Here is a 21,816-nt window from a genome sequence, read left to right as displayed (position 1 = left end):
ATTAATCAAATCTATTAAATCAAATTACATATAAAGATATGAAAAAATCCATATATTTCATCAAACAAGAAATACACTTTTAAAAGGCTCCGTGTTTGAAATTATGCTAATTTGATTAAATCTGTTCTAAACTGTTTTAGCCATTTTGTAAGCAACAATCATAAACAATAAGAAAATATATGCCAAATCTCCATCTAACTTCAGAATCAGAATAATACATAAAGTCTAAGTTGTTGCTATAGTTCCCTTGTATAGGTCTTCCACAGCTATAGATTTCCCCTACTTTTATGATTTATCTGCATTACATTTTATCAAAGTCAAAGAAAATCAAGTCTGACTCTCTGCTTTTACCATTTACCTCGGAATTAGTTCATATTGTTCCCAGCAAAATTGTTATGCCTATTAGATATAATACACAGACAGTGCCAGCATAACTCCTGGCATACACATTTACACACATTCACAAAATGCCACCACTCATCCTCTACTCCTTCTTGTTCTTATTGTCACATGGCACTTACAGAATTCTCTTTCTATATTCTAATGTTTAAAAGTTTTCTTCTTGTTTTTGGCTCTCAGAAGTTGTTTTTGTTTTCAATTACCAATTTTACTTAATTTGGTTCAATCTGTTCTTGGATCTACTTTTTTACATCTTCTCTCTTTCTCCCACCTTTACTTTCATTTTGCTCTTAAAGATTCCTTTAAAAGCCTTTCTTTTGCCATTGTCATACTGATACTATGTTCCTCCTCCTATAAGTCTTCCTGTCTATAAGGAAAAATTCTTTGTCATTGTTTCAAAACTTAAAATCTTATCTTAGATTTGCCATTACTGACAATTCTAAGGTGGGGGAGGGTGTGGGGAAGTAGCAATAGTGAGAAGAAGAAATATAATTTCCTTAAGAAACGCCAGCATAAATGTCAAAATAGAGGCAACAATGACTGGTTGAGAACCAAAGGGCCAAATGAGTAAAAAGGCTACAAATGGAGCACTTAAATCACGTGCCTCTTTGAATTTTTAGAGTCATGAGCAGTACACAGGCAGAGACAAAAGGCAGTGACAGTGCTGTCAACTACTTCCATGTTTACCCCTTCCAGTCACAAGGTAGACCTAACTCCTTGGTCTCGCTGTAGTAGATGGGTACATGTGACTAGCCCCGGCCAATGAGCTCTGAATGAAAGTGAGATATATCATGACCAAAAAAGAGCAATAATTTGCCAATGTGAGAAATTTCAGAGCTTTCTTTTCCTTCTCACATGGTAACTAGCAAGGCCTTAGATGCTTGCTTTTCTGCTGGTTTAGGATGTGGAGTGACTCTGATGAGTAGAGTAGGCTCCCTCTACTCATTACATTCACAGTAGACAGAGAACATGAATAAGAAATAAATCTTTGGTATTCTAATCTATTGTGAGTTACTGCAGCTTATCCTATCTGATACAACATCTTTGCCAAGAAAAATGCAGAGCACTTTCTTACTGGAAAAAGACATATTAGTGCTCAGTAGAGGGAGTTCCTGTTTTGGCTCAGCCGACTAAGAACCCAGTTAGTATCCATGAGGATACAGGTTCAATCCCTGGCCTTGTTCAGTGGGTTAAGGATCCAGTGTTGCCGTGAGCTGTGGTGTAGATTGCAGACATAGCTCAGTTGTACCTGTAGCTGTGGCGTAGGCTGGCAGCTGCAGCTCCATTTCGACTCTTAGCCTGGGAACTTCCATATGCCACAGGTACTGGCCTAAAACGCAAAAAAAAAAAAAAAAAAAAAAGCTCAAAATAGAAAAGGAAGTATTTGGGAGGTCATTAGTACCTTCCTATTAAAAGTATGAGAACAGTGTGATGGTTAATTCTGTCAACTTGGAGGGTGTTAGGTAAGATTAACATTTAAATTGGTAACCTGTGGGTAAAGGAACTGCCTCCAGAAAGTGCCTCATCAAATGAGTTGAAAGCCTGAGTAGAACCAAAAGACTGGCATTTCCACGCAAGGGGGAATTCTCCAGCAGACTGCCCTCTGACTTCACCTGCACTATCAGTTCTGAGTCCCCAGCCTGACTGCCTTTGAACTGGGGCTGGAACTGCAACACTGGCTCTTTAGCCTTGGAACTCTAACTGCACCAGTGGCTCTCCTGGGTCACAAGCCTGCCAGCCCACACTGCAGGTCTAGACTTGCCAGCCTCTGTACTTACGTGAGGCAACTGCTTACAATAAAACTCCTCCTTTACACAAACCTACTCTTTCTGTTTCTATGGAGAACCACTAAAGATTACTTCTTTCAATACAGAAAGGAGAGCAAATTTATAAACAAGCAGACAGGATTATTTAATAACCGAGGTATATGTTCCTATTATTTCTACTTGATACTTTCTGCTTTAACTAAAAGAGGTGTTATTTCAATAAAATATCACTATATGGAACATACAAAGTACTACCATATAGTCTACACATATGTCCCTCAGTTACCAATTCTTCACCATCATCTAATGGTGCCTATTCCAAGTGAAGGCATACTACACTAAAAAACCTGAAAAGCCTATAAAAAATAAACATTTTTAGTAATGAGATGTTGCAGGAAGTAGGAATTGGTTATAAGTGGGTCAAGTTAGATTGACAATGAAAAAATGAAGAAAGTCTTGAGATTTGGGAGACTTAAAAAAGAAACTGACTGTGGGTGATTATACAAATCTTATTCCTTGCCCACAGGTAAGAAAGACATAGGAGTTTTTAAACTCTTCTCTTTGAGTTGAGTACTAGTAATTATGCCATTGCCACCAAGGTCCAAATCCAGTATCCTATATTCCACCTGCTTTGTGATGCTGGGACAGGCATTCTGTAACTATATTTTTCTCCAGCTACCTCCCTGTTGAGTTCATCAATAATGGATACTAATGGAGCCTGAAAGGTTGAAAGAATGAAAAGGGGACTGACTCCTTAGTCCTATTTTTTTTTTTTTTTTTTTTTTACCAGCCAAATAGTTCTACTTCTTTCTTTCTGTTTTCTTTTTTTTTTTTTTTTTTTTTTGGCATACCCAGAGCCTGCAGAAATACCTGAGCCAGAGATCAAACCCACACCACAGCAGCAACCTGAGCCACTGTAGTGACAATGCAGGATCCTCATCCCACTGAGCCACACAGGAACTCCCGACAACAGTTCTTAACCAGCCCCTTTTTGACTGCTAGTGATACCAGCACTGCCTAAGGGCTCTTTCCTCAGAAGACTGAGACCAAGCACTGCAGAGTCTCCTTCAACTTCTAGTTTCTGAAACTCCAATCTCTTCCCTTTGTTCCCACAGCCCCAAAGAAATAGCTGCTTCCTGAGGTCACTGGTGTTTTCCTGACTGACATAAGCTCTGCAATTAAAAACAGATAACACAAAATACTGTTAAAATTCATTTTCAAATTATGAAATATTCTTTAAAAAAAGAGAAAAGCTCCTTGAAAAATTTGTACACTCTACTTGATACTACTGTATTCTGAGACTTTCTTATCAGATTATTAGCATTCAATTGCATTACAAATAAAAGTTCAGAGTAAATCTGTTATCTAGAAGTGGCATTTATGACTAATCATTACCTCCAATGTAGTTCTCTATCTCAGAGATAGAAATAGGGGTCTTAGACACATCTTACCAATTGCTTTCATGGAGAATGAGACTTGCTTTGAAGAACTGTATATATATGACATTCACGTTTTAAATGAACATTTGATTTATAAGACATACCCTGAAATTCTATGCCTCCAATTCCGATATGGGTCATATAAACTTTCACAAAATGCCAATGCATGGATCACAAATTCTTCAATAGATGTCTGATCTGCCAATTCCTTCTCTTTTTTTTTGCTTTTTAACTGAAAATTTAAACATAAAATTATATGTACTGAAAAATATTAAGCTATATAACATACATCATTAAAAACTACATGTTTCATTCATTATATAATAATAAATAATTTTATTGGAATAAGTTTAGTCCCATTTGAGTCTGTAGAAGGTCAGTTAATCATATGGACTGGATAAAACCTTTCAAATTTTAAGTATTTACCAGGAAGGATTGCAAATAGCCAAACATCCTTCCAAAAAAGATGCTTTCAATAAGAGGGCTATTTGATGAATAATTAATAAATACATAAAATGAAAAATTGTGTCACTTCATAAAGCCATTTATAAAACACTTCAATTTTTAAATTAAAATGACAAAATGTATTAGTAACTGATTACTTTTAGATAATACGTATAAGTTCCCTGACATATGTAAGTACCCAATGACAATTTTAATGATCTTCTCAATTATCACCTCCTTTAAAAAATTAACTTTACCATAATATTTTAAAAAATAAAAACTAGTTATTCTCAATAAAGAAACAAAAATGAATATATTAATTCACACCTACTTGCTGAATATAGAGTGTTGTCATAGTGATGACATGATTGATGTATGAGCAGGTCCCAATTTCTTCTACATTAGATAGATTTCTGTGAAGAAAAAACAGTCATATATTTATTACGTGTGAATACTAAGAAAAATGTATGTTCATGTATTCAGCTTGACTTTGAGAATGCATGTTAGCAAATGAAATACAAATAACATTTATTCAAACAAAATCAATATGGTTACATATAATTGCTTTTCTACTGAATGTGAAATATATCTCACGAAGCATTTTTTTTTTTCTTTTTCTTTTTAGGGCTGCACCTGCAGCATATGTAAGTTCCCAGGCTAGTGGTCAAATCTGAGCTGCAGCTGCCAGCCTACGTCACAGCCATAGCAATGCAGGATTGAGCCGCGTCTGTGATCTACACTGCATCTCACAGCAATGCCAATCCTTAACCCAAAGAGCTGAGGCCAGGGATCAAACCTGCATCTTCATGGATACTAGTCAGTGTGGTTACTGCTGAGCCACAATGGGAAATCCATCAAATGACATTTAACAATCAACAGAGAATGTTTGAGAAATACATGTTATTACCATTTATTAAGAAAAATTTAAAAATATCACAAAGCAGAAATAGAAGAGAAAAAGTCACTAATATTCTTACAACCTGAACAACAGCAACTACATAAATTTTGGATTATTTCTTTCCAGGTTTGTTACTATTTCTCTGTGCAGATCCTTAGCTTGGTTTTTATACATATCATTGCCTTTATGCCACATGCTGTGTAGTTTTATAGTTTTCAACTTGTTTTCCGAAATTATAGTTCCCTTTTTATTCATAATTTATCTCCTCAGCTATGTTAAAAAGGCTTGGTGGGCATCTATACAAACTCCAAGAGGTCACAGTACATGCCTTGCTTGGTCAATAGGTCAACAATTTCTTTGCGGTTTTTTTTTTTTTTTTTTACAAAATGGCCCTCATTTTTATTCCTTTTTTGTTTGTTTGTTTTTGCCACGCCCATGGCATGCGGAACTTACCATGCCAGGGATAGAACTCTTGCCATAGCAGTAACCAGAGCCACAGCAGTGGCAACGCTGGATCCTTAACTATTGAGTCACCAAGGAACTCCCTATTTCATTTTAATAAGACTGAGGTATGACACATAAAATGCTAACATGAACTCTAACATCATCCATCTTTTTCTTGACATATTAAAAAAATTCTATTAAGACAAAAAACTCTATTATGTTCTGAGATACCCTGAAAAACACATTATATCTTAAAACCCAGTAGATGCTAAAAGAATGGGAAAGATTAACTGAATCAACTGAGTTCTTACTGTAAGAAGCCAGACTGGCATGACATCTTTGAGAAAGAAAAAGGTAAAGGCAGAGGTAAAATTCAAAGCCCCTAGAGAGGATTTCAGGAAGGTAGCCAAGGAGGAAGTACTAGGAATCTGTCTTCCTACCTAGGAAACAGCTACACTGCAAGAAACAGTTTGATGTAACAAGAAAATTCGGATGGTAAATTACAATTATGTCCTAAATTTTGGTCCACTTCAGCTATTAGCATGGTAGCACTACCAATCCCCAAACCCAGACGTGGTAAGCAGCTGTGCACATGTTCAGAAGCAGCTTGCTAAGAGCTGACAGGAACTAAGGCAGGCAAAAAGACCCTGTCCTTCAAATATGGGGGATCTGTGCTCTGATCACTGATTGCAGCTTATGATTACAGAGGTGCAAACAAAGAGTTGCACCTCCCCTGCTGTTGGAAGCTGCTACAACCTCTGGCTGAAGTAAATTCCAGGGGCCTTCGAGAGCCATTCCTCTTCCCCTCTTCATCTTTTGTTTTCTTCCCTTTCAGGAGCCAGATATTAAGGACTCAGACATTTAAAAACAATGGCATAAATGGAGGAAATGAGAGTGACCACATATGCTGAGGAAAAGGGTCAGGAAAGATCTAAGCAGACTTTATGTTTACAAGTTAGGTGATTGTCAGCACACTATCTCTAACAATCAAAGACAAAAGCAATAAACAAAAATAATACAAATAAGCAGCAAACTCCTGAAAAGGGATTTTCAGAGTTACCACATTATTAGAGTCAAATGCCCAGTATTCAACAAAAACAAAAATCAGGGAGTTCCTGGAGTGGTTCAGCAGGTTACAAACCTGACTAGTATCCATGAGGATGCGGGTTCGATCCTGGCCTTGGTCAGTGGGGTAAGTATCTAGTGTTGCAACAAGCTGTGGTGTAGGCTGCAGATGTGGCTCGGATCTGGCATTGCTGTGGCTATGGTGTAGGCCAGCAGCGGCAGCTCTGATTCGACCCCTGGTCTGAGAACTTCCACATGCCACGAGTGCGGCCCTAAAAAGCAAAAAGCAAAAAGCAAAAAAAAAAAAATCAAAAGGCAATCAAAGAATGAGATATATGGCCCAGTTGAAAGAAAAAAATCAACAGAAACTCCCCAAAAAAGATCTACTAAACAAAGATTTCAAAATAACTGTCTTCAAGATGCTCAAAGTACAAAAGGAAGAAGTGGAGAAAGTCAAGTTACTGTACAAACAAAACGCAAATATCAATAAGAAGGTTTAAAAAATTAAAAAGAAACTAGAAAGAAATTGTGAAGCTAAAAAGTACAACACTAAAACGAAAAATTCACTAGCGGAATTGAAGGGCAGATTTGAGCAGGCAGAAGAATCAGTGAACTTGAAGATAGCACAATGGAAATTATCAAGTCTGAGGAAAAGAAAGAAAAAGATTGAGTCCCAGGGAAAGAGGAGAAAGAAAAAGAGGAAGAGAGAATATTTGAAGAAATAATGACTAAAAACTTTCCAAATTTGAGGAAACAAATGAATATGAACAGCCAAGAAGCTCAGTGAACTCCAAGTAAGGTGAACTCAAAGACACCCATACTGAGACCACATGTTATAATCAAACTTTAAAAAAAAAAGAGGGGAGAGTTCGCTGGTGGCCTAGTGTGATAAGGATCCAGCATTGTCACCACTGTGGCTTGGCTCGTTGATGTGGCCAGGTTAGATCCCTGGCGTCGAACTTCTGCATGCTACAGGCACGGCTAAAGAAAGAGAGAGAGAGAATCTTGAAAGCAGGAAGAGAGAAGTAAATCATCACATGTTACAAAGAATCCTCAATACAATTATAAGCAGATTTCTAATCAGAAACTTAGGCCAGAAGATAGCAGGATGATAAATGCAAAGTACCAAAAGGAAAAACCAAGCAACAATTCTGTATCTGGCAAAATGTTCTTCAAAATGAGGAAAAAAGAGGTAAGAGAGTCTGTGACCACTAGATCTACCCTGCAAAAAAATGCTCAGGATGAAAGGTATGAGCACTAGACAGTAACTCAAAGCTGTATTGAAAAATAAAGATCTCAATGAAGGTAAATACATGGGCAATTAAAAACATTGGTTTTACTGTAGCCATGGTTTGTAACTACGTTGTTTTTATATATTTAAGAGATTATATATAAAGAAAAAAGTTATTGTAGTGTAAAAACTGGCATCACTATAACTTTAGTTAGTAATTCAAATTTTGTTTTAATACATAATTTAAGAGACTAATGCACTTAAAGTAATTATTAGCTAATGTTTTGGGGCAAACAATGCATGAATGTAATTTCGTAACATCAACAACCAAAAGGAGTAGGGACAGAGCCATAAAAGACCAGAGTTTCTATATGTTATTGAAGGAAAGGTGGTATAAATTAGAATATTATAACTTTAGAATGTTATATGAAATACCAATGGTAATCAGAAAGAAAATAGCTTCGAATTATACAAAAGAATATAATAAAGGAATGTGAACATTTCACCACAAAAAGTCAACTAAAAACGAAGACAGTAATTTAGAGAATGAGAGACAAAAATCTTATGTTTTGAGGCATAAAGAAAACAAATAGCAAAAAAAAGAAAGAAAGAAAGAAAACAAATAGCACAATAACAAGTCCCTCCTTAGGAATAATTACTTTCAGTGTAAGATGGACTAAATTTTGAGTCAAAAGACAGAAAATGGCAGAATGGATACAAACACATGAACAAATTATATACTATCTACCTGATGTCCAAAGACACAAATAAGTTGAAAGTGAAAGGAGAAAAAAAAGATGGCCCTTGCAAATAGTAACTCAAAGCGAGTAGGGGTTGCTATACAAATATCAGACAAAATAAGCTTTAGGTCAAAAAAAAAAAGATTATAAGAGACAAAGGACATTATATATTTTTAAAAGGTACAATGTAAATATACATAATATACATATAACAAAGGAACAATACTAGTAAGAATATATAACTATTATAAACATTGATGTATCTAATGATAGACAATCAAAATACAGGAAGCAAATATTGACACAATTGAAGAGAGAAATATATAGGTCTACATCAAAAGGTGGAGAATTCAATACCTTATCTGGATTAATCAATAAAACAACTAGACAGAACAAGAAAGCAGAGGACTTAATTAACACAGTAAACCAAACAGGTATGACATGTACAGATCACCCTACACAACAAGAGAACATACTTTATTCTCAAGTGCACCTGGGACATTTTACAGAACAGGTACTGAGTTAGGCCACAAATTAAGTCTTAAGAAATTTTAAATGATAGATATTATACAAAGTTATCTTCTTTAACCTCAAAAGGATGAAGTTAAAAATCAGTAACAAAAAGAAAACTGAAAAATTCACACAACTGTGTAAATTAACCAAAACATTTAAAAATAATCAATGAATCAAAGGAGAAATCACAACAGAAATTAGAAAATACCTGAGATGAATGAAAAGGAAAACAGGACTTACCAAAACTTTATAAGAAGCCATGAAAGTGGTGGAAAAGTAGAATTTTATAGGTATAAATATTTACATTAAAAAAACCAGATTTCATCGTGCACCCCTATGCACAGTACTATTCACAATAGTCAAGACATGGAAACAACCTAAATGTCCGTCGACGAATGAATGAAGACAATTGAGGATTTTATGTTTATATATATATATATATACACATATACATACACACACACACACAAATATATAAATATATATATAATAGACTATTACTCAGCCATAAAAAATATTGAAATAATACTGCCATTTGTAACAACATGGATGTTGCTAGAGATCATCATACGAAGTGAAGTCAGTCGGAAAGAGAAAGACAAGTAACACATTATACCACTTACATGTGTGAACAACACAGGATATAAAGAAAGATCACGGGAAGTCAATAAGCCTCTACATAATTCTGCACACAGTGAGGGATGGTGATGACACTGATCCTCTATCTCAATGATTGAGATTACTTCCTTTAATACTTTAAAAAACTTTTATGGCCATGGAGAATCTAGGGAGAAAGCTTTGGGGGGACATCGAGTCCACCACCTCCTCAGACTGCTGGCATTCTGATTAAAAAAACTTTCCTGTCTCCCAACATTTGTCTCTCTCTCTATTAATGACTATTTAGTGATAAGGATTAACAGATTTTGGCAACCCAAACGGAACCTCACTCTTACAGGAGTCAGGTCCTCGGGGCCTCCCTTTCAGAGTAGAGCCACCAGCTATGAAAACATGATAGGACAATCATGACAAGCCAGGTACTTGTAGCTAGCTGGTCTCGTGAGGGAAATTTGTGGGGATGTCTCAGACGAAATCAATTGCTTCAAGGACTCTCCCCATCTCGCCCCTGCCTGACACCAGCTGCCTTTTCCCTCTGGGTTGATCAAAAGAAATCTTGCACCTTTGAGAGCCAATGGGTTCTAGGACTGGGTAAGTCTGCTGGAGCTAGTGCCAGCCCAAAAACTCTCTTTTGTGTTCTGTGGCAACTCACCACCCTTTGACCCTAATGAGCATCAGTCTTTTGCACCACAGTCAAGTTATTAAGGAAGAGATAAACATGAGATTCTGGTCTCACCCTAGGCTTGGGGAGAATTTGGGATTGTGACCAGTCTGGTTTGTGAATTTGTGTTTCTTGTTTACCTTTTGTTATTTGAAAAGGGAAATATTTTAGTTATGACATTATGATTAAGAGAAAGATAGTATTTTATTATAACATTGTGTGGCCACAGGAGTTCGTGCTGTGGCTCAGCAGGTTAAGAACCCAACTAGTATCCATGAGGATGCGGGTTCCATCCCTGTCCTCACTCAGTGGGTTAAGGATGCAGTATTTCCTCAAGCTGCGGCTGCAGCCCTGATTTGCCCCCTCACCTGGGAACTCTGACATGCTGGAGGTGTGGCCCTAAAAAGACAATAACAATAATAATAATAATAATAATAACATTGTGTGGCCATAATATTCTGTAGACTCCAGGGGAAAATTAGCTAAGCTGTTTGTATGTCTGTGTACCCATTATATATATGTGATAGCTCTATCTCTGAAAAATATTATCAAAATTGAATTTATAAAAAACTTTATTTAATTGATTTAAAAATAAGTGCTTACAAATTAAATATAAAAGAAGCTACACACAATGACTTTCAAGTTCATATGAACTGGGAAATAGTCAATATTAATGCCTGGTATTAAAGCTAGTTTAAGTTTGTTGATCTAATTAATACAGACATGTCTTTAGAGTCATCAACATTAAGTATAACATTTCACTGTACCTAGGTTTAATATAAGTCAAATAAGTTCTTGTTAGATCTGTTGCAAATCTGTCAGCAAGAAAAAAAAAACTTGAGGGAGTTCCCGTCATGGTGCAGTGGTTAACGAATCCGACTAGGAACCATGAGGTTGCGGGTTCAATCCCTGCCCTTGCTCAGTGGGTTAACCGATCTGGCGTTGCCGTGAGCTGTGGTGTAGGTTGCAGACGCGGCTCAGATCCCGCGTTGCTATGGCTCTAGTGTAGGCCGGTGGCTACAGCTCCGATTAGACCCCTAGCCCGGGAACCTCCATATGCCACAGGAGTGGCCCAAGAAATAGCAAAAAAAGACAAAAAAAAAAAAAAAACTTGGTATGATGAAATTCTTATAAGTAAATAAATACAAATAAGATAAGAGCTTTTGGGTGAACTCTTTAGAAAATAATTATATTTTAGGAATGCTTACTTAAGAATGATCTCTTGGGATATTCAGTAACTTCAAAATTTAGAGATATGCTAAACTGAGCCAAATGATTATTAAATAACTAGGTCATTCCCAAATAAAATAAGATACTGAAACATTATTTACTAGACACTGGCTTCCCTTTATGGAAAAACTAAATGTGTTCGAGACCTGCTGATGAATATTTTTAATACCACTCTGAGATAATTTTTAGAAGAAAGCACATTTTTTTTTACAAATTATTATTGATATTTATATTTGCTAATTTACAGAATGCTAATCTAGAAGATAATTCATATTTGCTTATTTCTTAGTTTTCACTAAGAAATGAGCTTTTAAGAGTGGAGCATTTTAACTTAAATGTGTAGTAGCTAAGGCTACTATAAATAATAAAAATATTTTGGTATACAGTAAGAAAATAAGATGTCTGTTTTAAACAAAAGAAGGTATAAAAGATAGAATTACATTTTGTTAAAGTAAAAAAAAGTACTTTTGTCTTAGAGATGGTTGTTTCTAGACAGAAAAAATAAGGGACAATATAATATGGATACAGAAGTTGATGGAAGGTTGTAGAAAAGAAATCCTGAGAAAATAGTGTTGGGCATGGTTAAGAATGACTGAATTTAGATTTAAAATAAAGTAATGGGGAGTTCCCGTCGTGGCGCAGTGGTTAACGAATCCGACTAGGAACCATGAGGTTGCGGGTTCGGTCCCTGCCCTTGCTCAGTGGGTTAACGATCCGGCGTTGCCGTGAGCTGTGGTGTAGGTTGCAGACGCGGCTCGGATCCCGCGTTGCTGTGGCTCTGGCGTAGGCTGGTGGCTACAGCTCCGATTCAACCCCTGGCCTGGGAACCTCCATATGCCGCGGGAGCGGCCCAAGAAATAGCAACAATAACAACAACAACAACAACAAAGACAAAAAGACAAAAAAAAAAAAAAAAATTAAAATTAAAATAAAGTAATGGCTTTTGTGGTTAAAAGTAAGCTAGTGGAGTTCCCGTCGTGGCGCAGTGGTTAACGAATCCGACTAGGAACCATGAGGTTGCGGGTTCCATCCCTGGCCTTGCTCAGTGGGTTAAACGATCCGGCATTGCCATGAGCTGGGGTGTAGGTTGCAGACGCGGCTCGGATCCTGCATTGCTGTGGCTCTGGCGTGGGCCAGTGGCTACAGCTCTGATTAGACCCCTAGCCTGGGAACCTCCATATGCCACGGGAGCGGCCCAAGAAATGCCTAAAAGACAAATAAATAAATAAAAGTAAGCTAGTAAAAGACTGGAGCTTGATTTTCTCTCTCTGTTAAGAGAACAAAGTTTTCTTGGAATGCTGCTTTTCATAATGATTTTGTTTCTATTTAATCTGTATTCTTAAGTTTCTTAAATGATTTGTATTTGCTTTACAAAACTTTCTGGTTTGGAGTTCCAGGCATGGCTCAATGCTTAACTCATCTGACTAGGAACCATGAGATTGCAGGTTCGATCCCTGGCCTCGCTCAGTGGGTTAACGATCCGGCATTGCCATGAGCTGTGGTGTAGGTTGCAGACACGGCTCAGATCCCGTGTTGCTGTGGCTGTGGCGTAGGCCTGTGGCATAGGCCGGTGGCTACAACTCCGATTAGACCCCTGGCCTGGGAACCTCCTGCTGCGGGGGTGGCCCTAGAAAAGGCAAAAAGACAAAAAGAAAAGAAAAGAAATCTTTCTGGTTAAATGAATAAGTATGTCTTACAGTGACCTATATCTGATCAAATGTTTAAAAAATTTTTTTGATATTTCTGACAAACTTCCTATCAAGTTTAAATTAAAGTTCTTTGGATCTCCAACTAAACTTGGGATGCTTTAAAGGGCCTCTAAGGCATCATACAGAAATGTTAAACTTATTAGAATTGTTTGCTATGTTAATTTACATGGAAAGCATTATCAAATTAATGATAAGCTTCCTCAGATTATACAGTGTGGATGTTATTAACACAGATATTCTAAAATTACATAGTTTCTGAAATTTGGATATATCCTTGTACACAGTTATAATTCTAGTTGTTATCTTAAAATGTTGATATGTCACAGCAACTTGGTTAAGCTTCTTTGTGAAAAAACACTGTAATCTTTAACCATGCCTTTTTAAGTCCTTTATCATTTATAGAAAGTTAGGCTGATGCTTTGCAGAACTGTTTCATCTTCAAGAAGAGTCATAGCGGGAGTTCCCGTCATTGTTCAATGGAAACAAATCTGACCAGTATCCATGAGGACACAGGTTTGATTCCTAGCCTCACTCAGTGGGTTAAGGATCTGGTGTTGTTGTGGCTATGGTGTAGGCCAGCAGCTCTGATTCAATCCCTAGCCTGGGAACCTCCATAGGCTGCAGGTGCGGCCCTAAAAGACGGGGTGGGGGTGGGGGTGGGGGTGGGAGTTGGGGAGAAGAGTCATAGAAAGGATTTTCTAACCAGAACATATGTATGGCCGCACCTGTGACATACAGAGGTTCCCAGGCTAAGGGCTGAATCAGAGCTGCAGCTGCCTGCCCTATGCCATAGTCACAGCAACATCAGATCCAAGCAGCATCTGTGACCTATACTGCAGCTCACGGCAACACCAGATCCTTAACCCACAGAGTGGGGCAAGGGATCAAACTCACGTCCTCATGGACACTAGCTGGGTTTGTTACGACTGAGCCACAATAGGAACTCCAAGAATAGGTTTTGATAACTTTTGATTCATACTGCTAAAATTGGTAAGAAATTTTAAAAGTCTAAACATTTTTGTCTTTTTAGGGCCACACTCACGGCATATGGAGGTTCCCAGGCTAGGGGTCTAATTGGAGCTACAGCTGCCAGCCACAGCCACAGCCACATCAGATCCGAGCCGCGTCTGCAACCTACACCACAGCTCACAGCAATGCTGGATCCTTAATCCACTGAGGGAGGCCAGGGATTGAACCTGCAATCTCATGGTTCCTAGATCAGATTCGTTTCCACTGTGCCACGATGAGAACTCCAAGAAACTTTCAAAGTCTAATGGTAACTCTGACTTTATAAAACTGTTAGTAGAAAGGATTAATTATATAGGATTGAATAAACTAATAGTTATAGTTTTTTGGTTTTTGTCTGAAATATTACTGGCTTCTATTTATTTATTTATTCATTTTGATTTTAGGGCTGCACTCGCAGCACATGGAGGTTCCCAGGCTAGGGATCAAATCAGAACTGCAGCTGTTAGACTAGGCCACAGCCACAGCAACAGAGGATCGAAGCCGCATCCGAAACCTACACCACAGCTCATGGCAACACTGGATCCTTAACCCACTGAGGGAGGCCAGGGATCGAACCTGCAACCTCATGGTTATTAGATGGATTCATTTCCGCTGCGCCACAACAGGAACTCCATTACTGGCTTTTAATTTGTATTTTTCCAGACATAAGGAAATCTTTCCTCCTAAGATAATCATGACTTAACAGCAGTTTGGTAAATTACACCTTTGTAATCAGAACAGAAACATTTATCTTTTCTCTCTGATTCCACCAGAGATTAGAAACTTTTAGGTCCTCAGCAACTTTGTCAGAAAAATTAGGAAGGCCACCTCCTAACAGATGCATGTATCTCAAGGTATTTGGGGGATCTCAAATAGGAAAGAATTAACCCAAACTTGTGAGATAAAATGTGTGACTAGCTTATGGTATGGCTTTCCTAAAGGCCTTTCAAAAAGTTCAACCTGAAGGTGCATTATGAAAGTTTCAGCACAACTAGTTTAAAAGAGCCTATATGAACAATTAACCAGACTCATTTTGCAAACAAGCCATCCTTAACTTGGATCTATTTGGTAGAAATAGGGTAATTTTAGAGGGAAAAAGATTATGTTTCAGTGGATATTAAATTTTATTTTGGTTGAGATCTGTTTCACTAAGACTCACTTCCCAGACAGTTTCTTACTGTTATATCATGGCCAAATTTAACTGAATTATTAAAAGGACACTTAAGTTTGTTTCTGATGTTTATCTAGGTAATCTATCTTTGAATGGAGATCAGGATGTGCCAAGACCTGCACCAGGATATTATGCATAATTTAAAGGACTATCTCCAACCAAGATGGAGGAATCTTTATCAAATACTCTTAAACTAGCTCATGCATGCCCAGCAAAACTGAACAGAAATGACTCTTGGATTAATATTTTCACTTAGAAAGGGCCTCTGCACTGAACTGGCTTATAGAGAGGGCGGCTGACCTCAAAATCACCTTAAAATAATGCTCAAACAGGGAGTTCCCATCATGGACCAGTGGTTAACGAATCTGACTAGGAACCATGACGTGGCAGGTTCGATCCCTGCCCTTGCTCAGTGGGTTAAGGATCCGGCGTTGCTGTGAGCTGTGGTGTAGGTCACAGATGCAGCTCGGATCCCACGTGGCTGTGGCTGTGGCGTAGGCCAGCGGCTACAGCTTCGATTAGACCCCTAGCCTGGGAACCTCCATATGCCGCGGGAGCGGCCCTAAAAAAGGCAAAAAAAATAAAATAAAATAATGCTCAAACAGAGGAGCAACTACTAGATTAGGATGAGAAGACGAGAACATCTGAAATAATCAGGTGACACAATATGCCAGACCAGGCCTGTATACCCTTACTTTGATTAAGTGCTTACACTTTTGCTTATGACCAAATGCATTTCACAAATTTATGCGTGTTAAAGTTATTCCAAATGTTAGGTTTAGGGTCAATTACCTGTATCCAGCACTTGTGGGTTATCTTGGTAGATGATCTACTCTAAGGCTCTTATTGATTGGGCCTTAGGAAATTTATTCTAGAAAGAAATTGTAGTTCTATTCAGGCCACTATTGATATTATAAGGCAGAATGCCCTCACCTGGCCCATTAATAACACCTGCTCTGACCCTGGCCATAAATATGAATTTTCCTTTAAACTTAAACTCAGAGTTCCATGGTGATCTAGCAGTTCAGGACCTGGCACAGTCACTGCTGTGACTCGGGTTCAATCCCTGGTCCAGGAATTTCTGCATTCTGTGGGCACAGCCAAAAATAAATAAATAGTTACTCAAACTCAATCAGAGCAACAAGCAAAATTTCAGCCAAAGAATATAACTTCCCACAATTATGGGATGGATTTATGTGTTTAACACCAAGCTATGGTCATTTAAGTTTAAAGGCTCCCTTATGCTGGAACAATTAAACCATACCAAAGATAACCAGCCTAGTAATACTAGTAAATTGGGCTAGGTGCCTTACTGACATTGTGAACATGTAATTTCTCTTAAGGACTGGCACAGAACTGACTAAATCAGATGACTTAGGGATATACTGGGCTGCATCTAAGGGAAGTTCTTGATTTAAATTTTTACTGATATCCTTACTAATACTGCTAGCTCTATTATTTGTATATTGCCTATTTTATAGAATTGTTGTTTCTTACATTACCAAATATGTGACTAAGCCACCAATAAAAATAATGATGACTGGGTGACCTGAAACAGTTGACCAGACATAGAGTTCAATATAAGATCAATGATTTTTTTTTTTTTTTTTTTTTGGTCTTTTTGCCTTTTCTAGGGCCACACCTGTGGCATATGAAGGTTCCCAGGCTGAGGGTCTAATTGGAGCTGTAGCTGCCGGCCTATACCACAGCCACAGAAACACGGGATCCGAGCCTCGTCTGTGACCTACACCACAGCTCACCGCCAAATCCTTAACCTACTGAGTGAGGCCAGGGATCAAACCCGCCACCTCATAGTTCCTAGTTGGATTCGTTAACCACTGAGCCACAATGGGAACTCCAAGATCAATTATTTTAATAACGTAATTTCAGATATGCGAAGAAGCAACAAGTGGGAATTTTTTCTTGGACTGTGACAGATTTGTAAGAGAGGTGGTCCAAAGACTTTTGGCTACTGTTAATAAAGCCTAGTCCAGTAATAGCACAATGAGTGGCCCATCAACAAAATCTTCATCTTACCTAGGAATGAACATTCCTAGCACCATGGGACAAACTGGTCAGGAAATGTCTCCCAAACCATGGTCAAAGTTATAATCGTGAGGACTAAACACTCATGATCCTATGAACTAAACTCTCACACTTGCCATCTGCCTCTACAAGGGTCACGTCACAAGCCACTTCAGCTGCTGACGTTCAACATACCCTGAAAGGAGTCTGGAGATCAGGAACGAGGCACTCAGTGCTCTGAGAAAAACTGGAAGAACAGGCCTTCAGAAAGTGAGCTATGTTCAAGAGAGGATTTTATGAGCCCAAATTCTTGCATATCCTCATATCTAGAGAAGCACTAAAATGATTAACAGTGACATCTGCTTTGGCCATTAAGGACAGCAATGCCTTTGAAAGACAAAATGGAGTAACTACAGTTCAGACATTCAAGGTGAAAGTAGAATGTGATTTCAGACAGGCTTCTAAACTCCCAAGAACTTGTATTTTCTGAGCTGTGTGAGACTTGGATACCACCAGCTGTTCTCAAAGCAGGGCATGCTGGTGAAACTGACTAAAATCCTATGGGTTTCTGTGTTATGATTTAACTTCTCTATTCAAAATGCTAATCCTTTTCATGTACCATACCTTTTCCTCCTTATGACTGAGGAGTATCAAAGAAAAGGAGTGAGTTGAAATGTTCAGAACCCTGCACTCAAAAGCCCCTCCATATCCCCTGCCTCTTGTTTATAGAAAAGTACTGAATATGGCAATTCCAAGAACTAGCTTTAAGAGAATGGGACTAACACTATTCTTCATAATTAACTAAATCTCTGTGGGCATCAAAATAATTGCAGCATGTTCTGCTTGTATACGTAAACAGTCAACTACAACTATCAAGAAAGGGACGCCACAGACACGTCGACATCTTCTACTCTAAGACAACGGCATCCTATGTCAGCATAAAGAGGTTACAGAAAACAGACCTTCACCCATAATCCCATAGAAATGGAATGATGTTTTGCTAAGTGGGGATTTGTAGCTCTTTGTAGCAAAGAGCTCTCTACAGGAGGCCCCTTATGTCTTGATATGAACCGTAAGCCAGGTATCTCCATGCTCTACTCATCTCCAGACCTAGCACATCTTTCAAACCTTTTCATCACACAATACTTTCCCTAAAATGTTTGTTCTTTCCATAGTTCAAAGAAGTAGAAATAAAGAATAAGTAATTAACAGATGACCAGATCTCTTCCCTAACTTCCCCTTCAGTAATCTCACCAACAAACTGTGTGAACAAGATAAGACCTAAAGAAAAATCACAGGAAATTGACAAGCCTGCATATAAGTCTGCAAACAGCGGGGGATAGCGATGACTCTGACCCCTTATCTCAGTGATTAGCTGTGATTACTTCCTTTTTTCCTTTTAAAAACTTTCATGGCCAAGCAGAATCTTGGGAGGCAGTTTTGGGGGGACACTGAGTGCACTATCTCCACAGATTGCTGGCATTCTGATTAAAAGCAACTTTCCTTTCTACCAACACTTGTCTCTCTATTGAGTATTGATTTTTGAGCGATGAGCAATAGGATCTTCATTAGATAACAACAGAATTCAGCAAACTTTTCTGATAACAACACTCAGCAAACTAGTAATAGAAGGAGAAACTACCTTGACATAATAAAACCATATATGACCCAGACACCTACAGTAAATTAATCTTTGACAAATGAGGCAAGAATATAAAATGGGAAAAAAAAAGTCTTTTCAGCAAGTGGTGTTGGGAAAACTGGACAGCCCCATGTAAATCAATGAAACTGGAACACACCCTCACACCATACACAAAAATAAACTCAAAATGGTTTAAAGATCTAAACATAAGACAAGACACCACCAAACTCCTGCAAGAGAACATAGGCAAAACATTCTCTGACATCAACCTTACAAATGTTTTCTTGGGTCAGTCTCCCAAGGCAACAGAAATAAAGGCAAAAAAAACCCAATGGGACCTAATCAAACTGAAAAGCTTTTGCACGGCAAATAAAACCATAAAAAAAAAAAAAAAAGACAACATATGAAATGGGAGAAAATAGTTTCAAATGATGCAACTGACAAGGGCTTAATCTCTAAAATATACAACTTACATAACTCAAGAGCAAAAACCCCAACAATCCAATTGAAAAATGGGCAAAAGACCTGAATAGACATTTCTCCAAAGCAGATATACAGATGGCCAACAAGCACATGAAAAAATGCTCAGCATCACTGATTATTAGAGAAATGCAAATCAAAACTACTATGAAGTACCACCTCACACCAGTCAGAATGGCCATCATTAATAAGTCCACAAATAACAAATGCTGGAGAGGGTTGGAGAAAAGGGAAGCCTCCTACACCGTGGGTGGGAATGTAAATTGGTACAACCACTGTGGAAAACGGTATGGAGGTTCCTCAGTAAACTAAATATAGCTACCATACGACCCAGCAACCCAACTCTTGGGCATATATCCAGACAAAACTTTCCTTGAAAAGTTTTCCTTGAAAAAGATACATGCACCCATATATTCACTGAAGCACTATATACAATAGCCACGACATGGAAACAACCTACATGTCCATCAACAGATGAATGGATTAATAAGAAGTGGTATACATACACAATGAAATACTACTCAACCATAAAAAAGAACGACATAATGCCATTTGCAGCAACATGGATGGAACTAGAGACCCTCATACTAAGTGAAGTAAGTCAGAAAGAGAAAGACAAATAGCATATGACATCACTTATATCTAGAATCTAATATACGGCTCAAATAAACCTTTGCACAGAAAAGAAACAAACTCAAGGACTTGAGAACAGACTTGTGGTTGCCAAGAGGGAGGGGGAGAGATTGGGAGTGGGATGGACTGGGACTCTGGGGTTAATTTGGAATGGATAAGCAATGAGATCCTGCTGTATAGCACGGGGAACTATATCTAGTCACTCATGACAGAGCATGATGAAGGATAATGTGAGAAAAAGAATGTATATACGCATGTGTGCCTGGGTCACTTTGCTATACAGAAGAAAACTGACAGAACACTAACTATAATGGAAAAAATAAAAATCATTTTAAAAACCTATATATGAAAATTTCACAGCAAAAATCACACTAAATGATAAAAGACTGAAAGCTTTTCCTCTATGAATAGGAACAAGGTAAGGCTGGCCATTTTTACCACTTCGATTCAACAGAATAATGGAAGTTCTAGCTAGAGCAATTAGACAAGAAAAAGAAAATAGAATGTGTACATGTATGTGTAACTGGGGCACCATGCTGTACAGTAGAAAAAAAAAATTGTATTGGGGAAATAACTATTAAAAAAATAATAATAATAATAAAATGTAAAAAAATTAAAAACATCCAAATTGGCAAGGATGAAGCAAAATTATGTTTAAAAATGACATAATTTCATATGTAGAAAACTGTATGAAGATTCTACAATTACTTAAAAAACAATTACTTATCTATATCATTTTTATTTCAATAAAATTGCAGTAGGTAGTTAACAGGAGAAAACACAGCAGATTAACTGTAACAGAAGGAAACTCATGTTCTACCACCTGAGTAAGCCCTTTTCCCTAAATCCTTATATAATTCTTGTATTATTATTTTTTTTAATTTAAGGATAAGGAGTTCCTGTCTGGCTCAGGAGAAACGAAATCTGACTAGGAACCATGAGCTTTTGAACTAGATCCTTGGCCTTACTCAGTGGGTTGAGAATCTGGCATCACCGTGAGCTGTGGTGTAGGTTGCAGATGCGGCTCCGATCTGGCATTGCTGTGGCTGTGGCATAGGCCGGTGGCTGCAGCTCCGATTTGACCCCTAGCCTGGGAACCTCCATATGCCATGGGAGCAGCCCTAAAAAGACAAAAAAAAAAAAATTTAAGGATGAGAAAGAGCACAAAATCAGAAACATGCCTAAAGTTCTGGGAGAGCTTAAATTAGAAGAAAAATGTTGCAGCAATTATTGTTCAATCTTTCCGTAATTCCTACATCAGAGGCAATGATCAATTAAATCAAAGGTTAAATAACAAGTCAATTAAGTCCCCATTTACCTACTAATATAATTATAAAATATTTTGGAATAAATAATATTTATTACAGGAAATAGCTTACAAAAAGAAGACAGATATTAAGAGGTATATGTACAGAATGGGAGAAAATAGTTTCAAATGATGCAACTGACAAGGGCTTAATCTCTAGAATATATAAGCAACTTATACAACTCAACAGCAAAAAAACCAATCAATCAATGGAAAAATGGGCAAAAGACCTGAATAGACATTTCTCCAAAGAAGATATACAGATGGCCAACAAACACATGAAAAAATGCTCAACATCGCTGATTATAAGAGAAATGCAAATCAAAACTACCATGAGATACCACCTCACACCAGTCAGAATGGCCATCATTAATAAATCCACAAATAACAAGTGCTG

General features: G+C 37.7%; 1 protein-coding gene across 7 annotated transcripts in view; it reads right to left on the bottom strand.

The window, feature by feature from the left end:
• NBEAL1 (neurobeachin like 1) overlaps positions 1 to 21,816 on the bottom strand; it is a 170,684-nt gene that overhangs the window by 123,724 nt on the left and 25,144 nt on the right. For all 7 annotated transcript variants that reach the window (XM_021075105.1, XM_021075106.1, XM_021075109.1 and 4 more), the window contains 2 exons: positions 4,380 to 4,461; positions 3,709 to 3,836 (listed from right to left, as the gene is read on the bottom strand). In XM_021075105.1, the coding sequence (XP_020930764.1) occupies positions 3,709 to 3,836; positions 4,380 to 4,461 (210 nt within the window). The remainder of the gene's footprint in view (positions 1 to 3,708; positions 3,837 to 4,379; positions 4,462 to 21,816) is intronic.

Source organism: Sus scrofa, chromosome 15 (assembly GCF_000003025.6).
Source record: "Sus scrofa isolate TJ Tabasco breed Duroc chromosome 15, Sscrofa11.1, whole genome shotgun sequence".
Classification (NCBI taxonomy): Eukaryota; Metazoa; Chordata; class Mammalia; order Artiodactyla; family Suidae; genus Sus; species Sus scrofa.
This window is presented reverse-complemented; position numbering and strand designations above follow the sequence as displayed.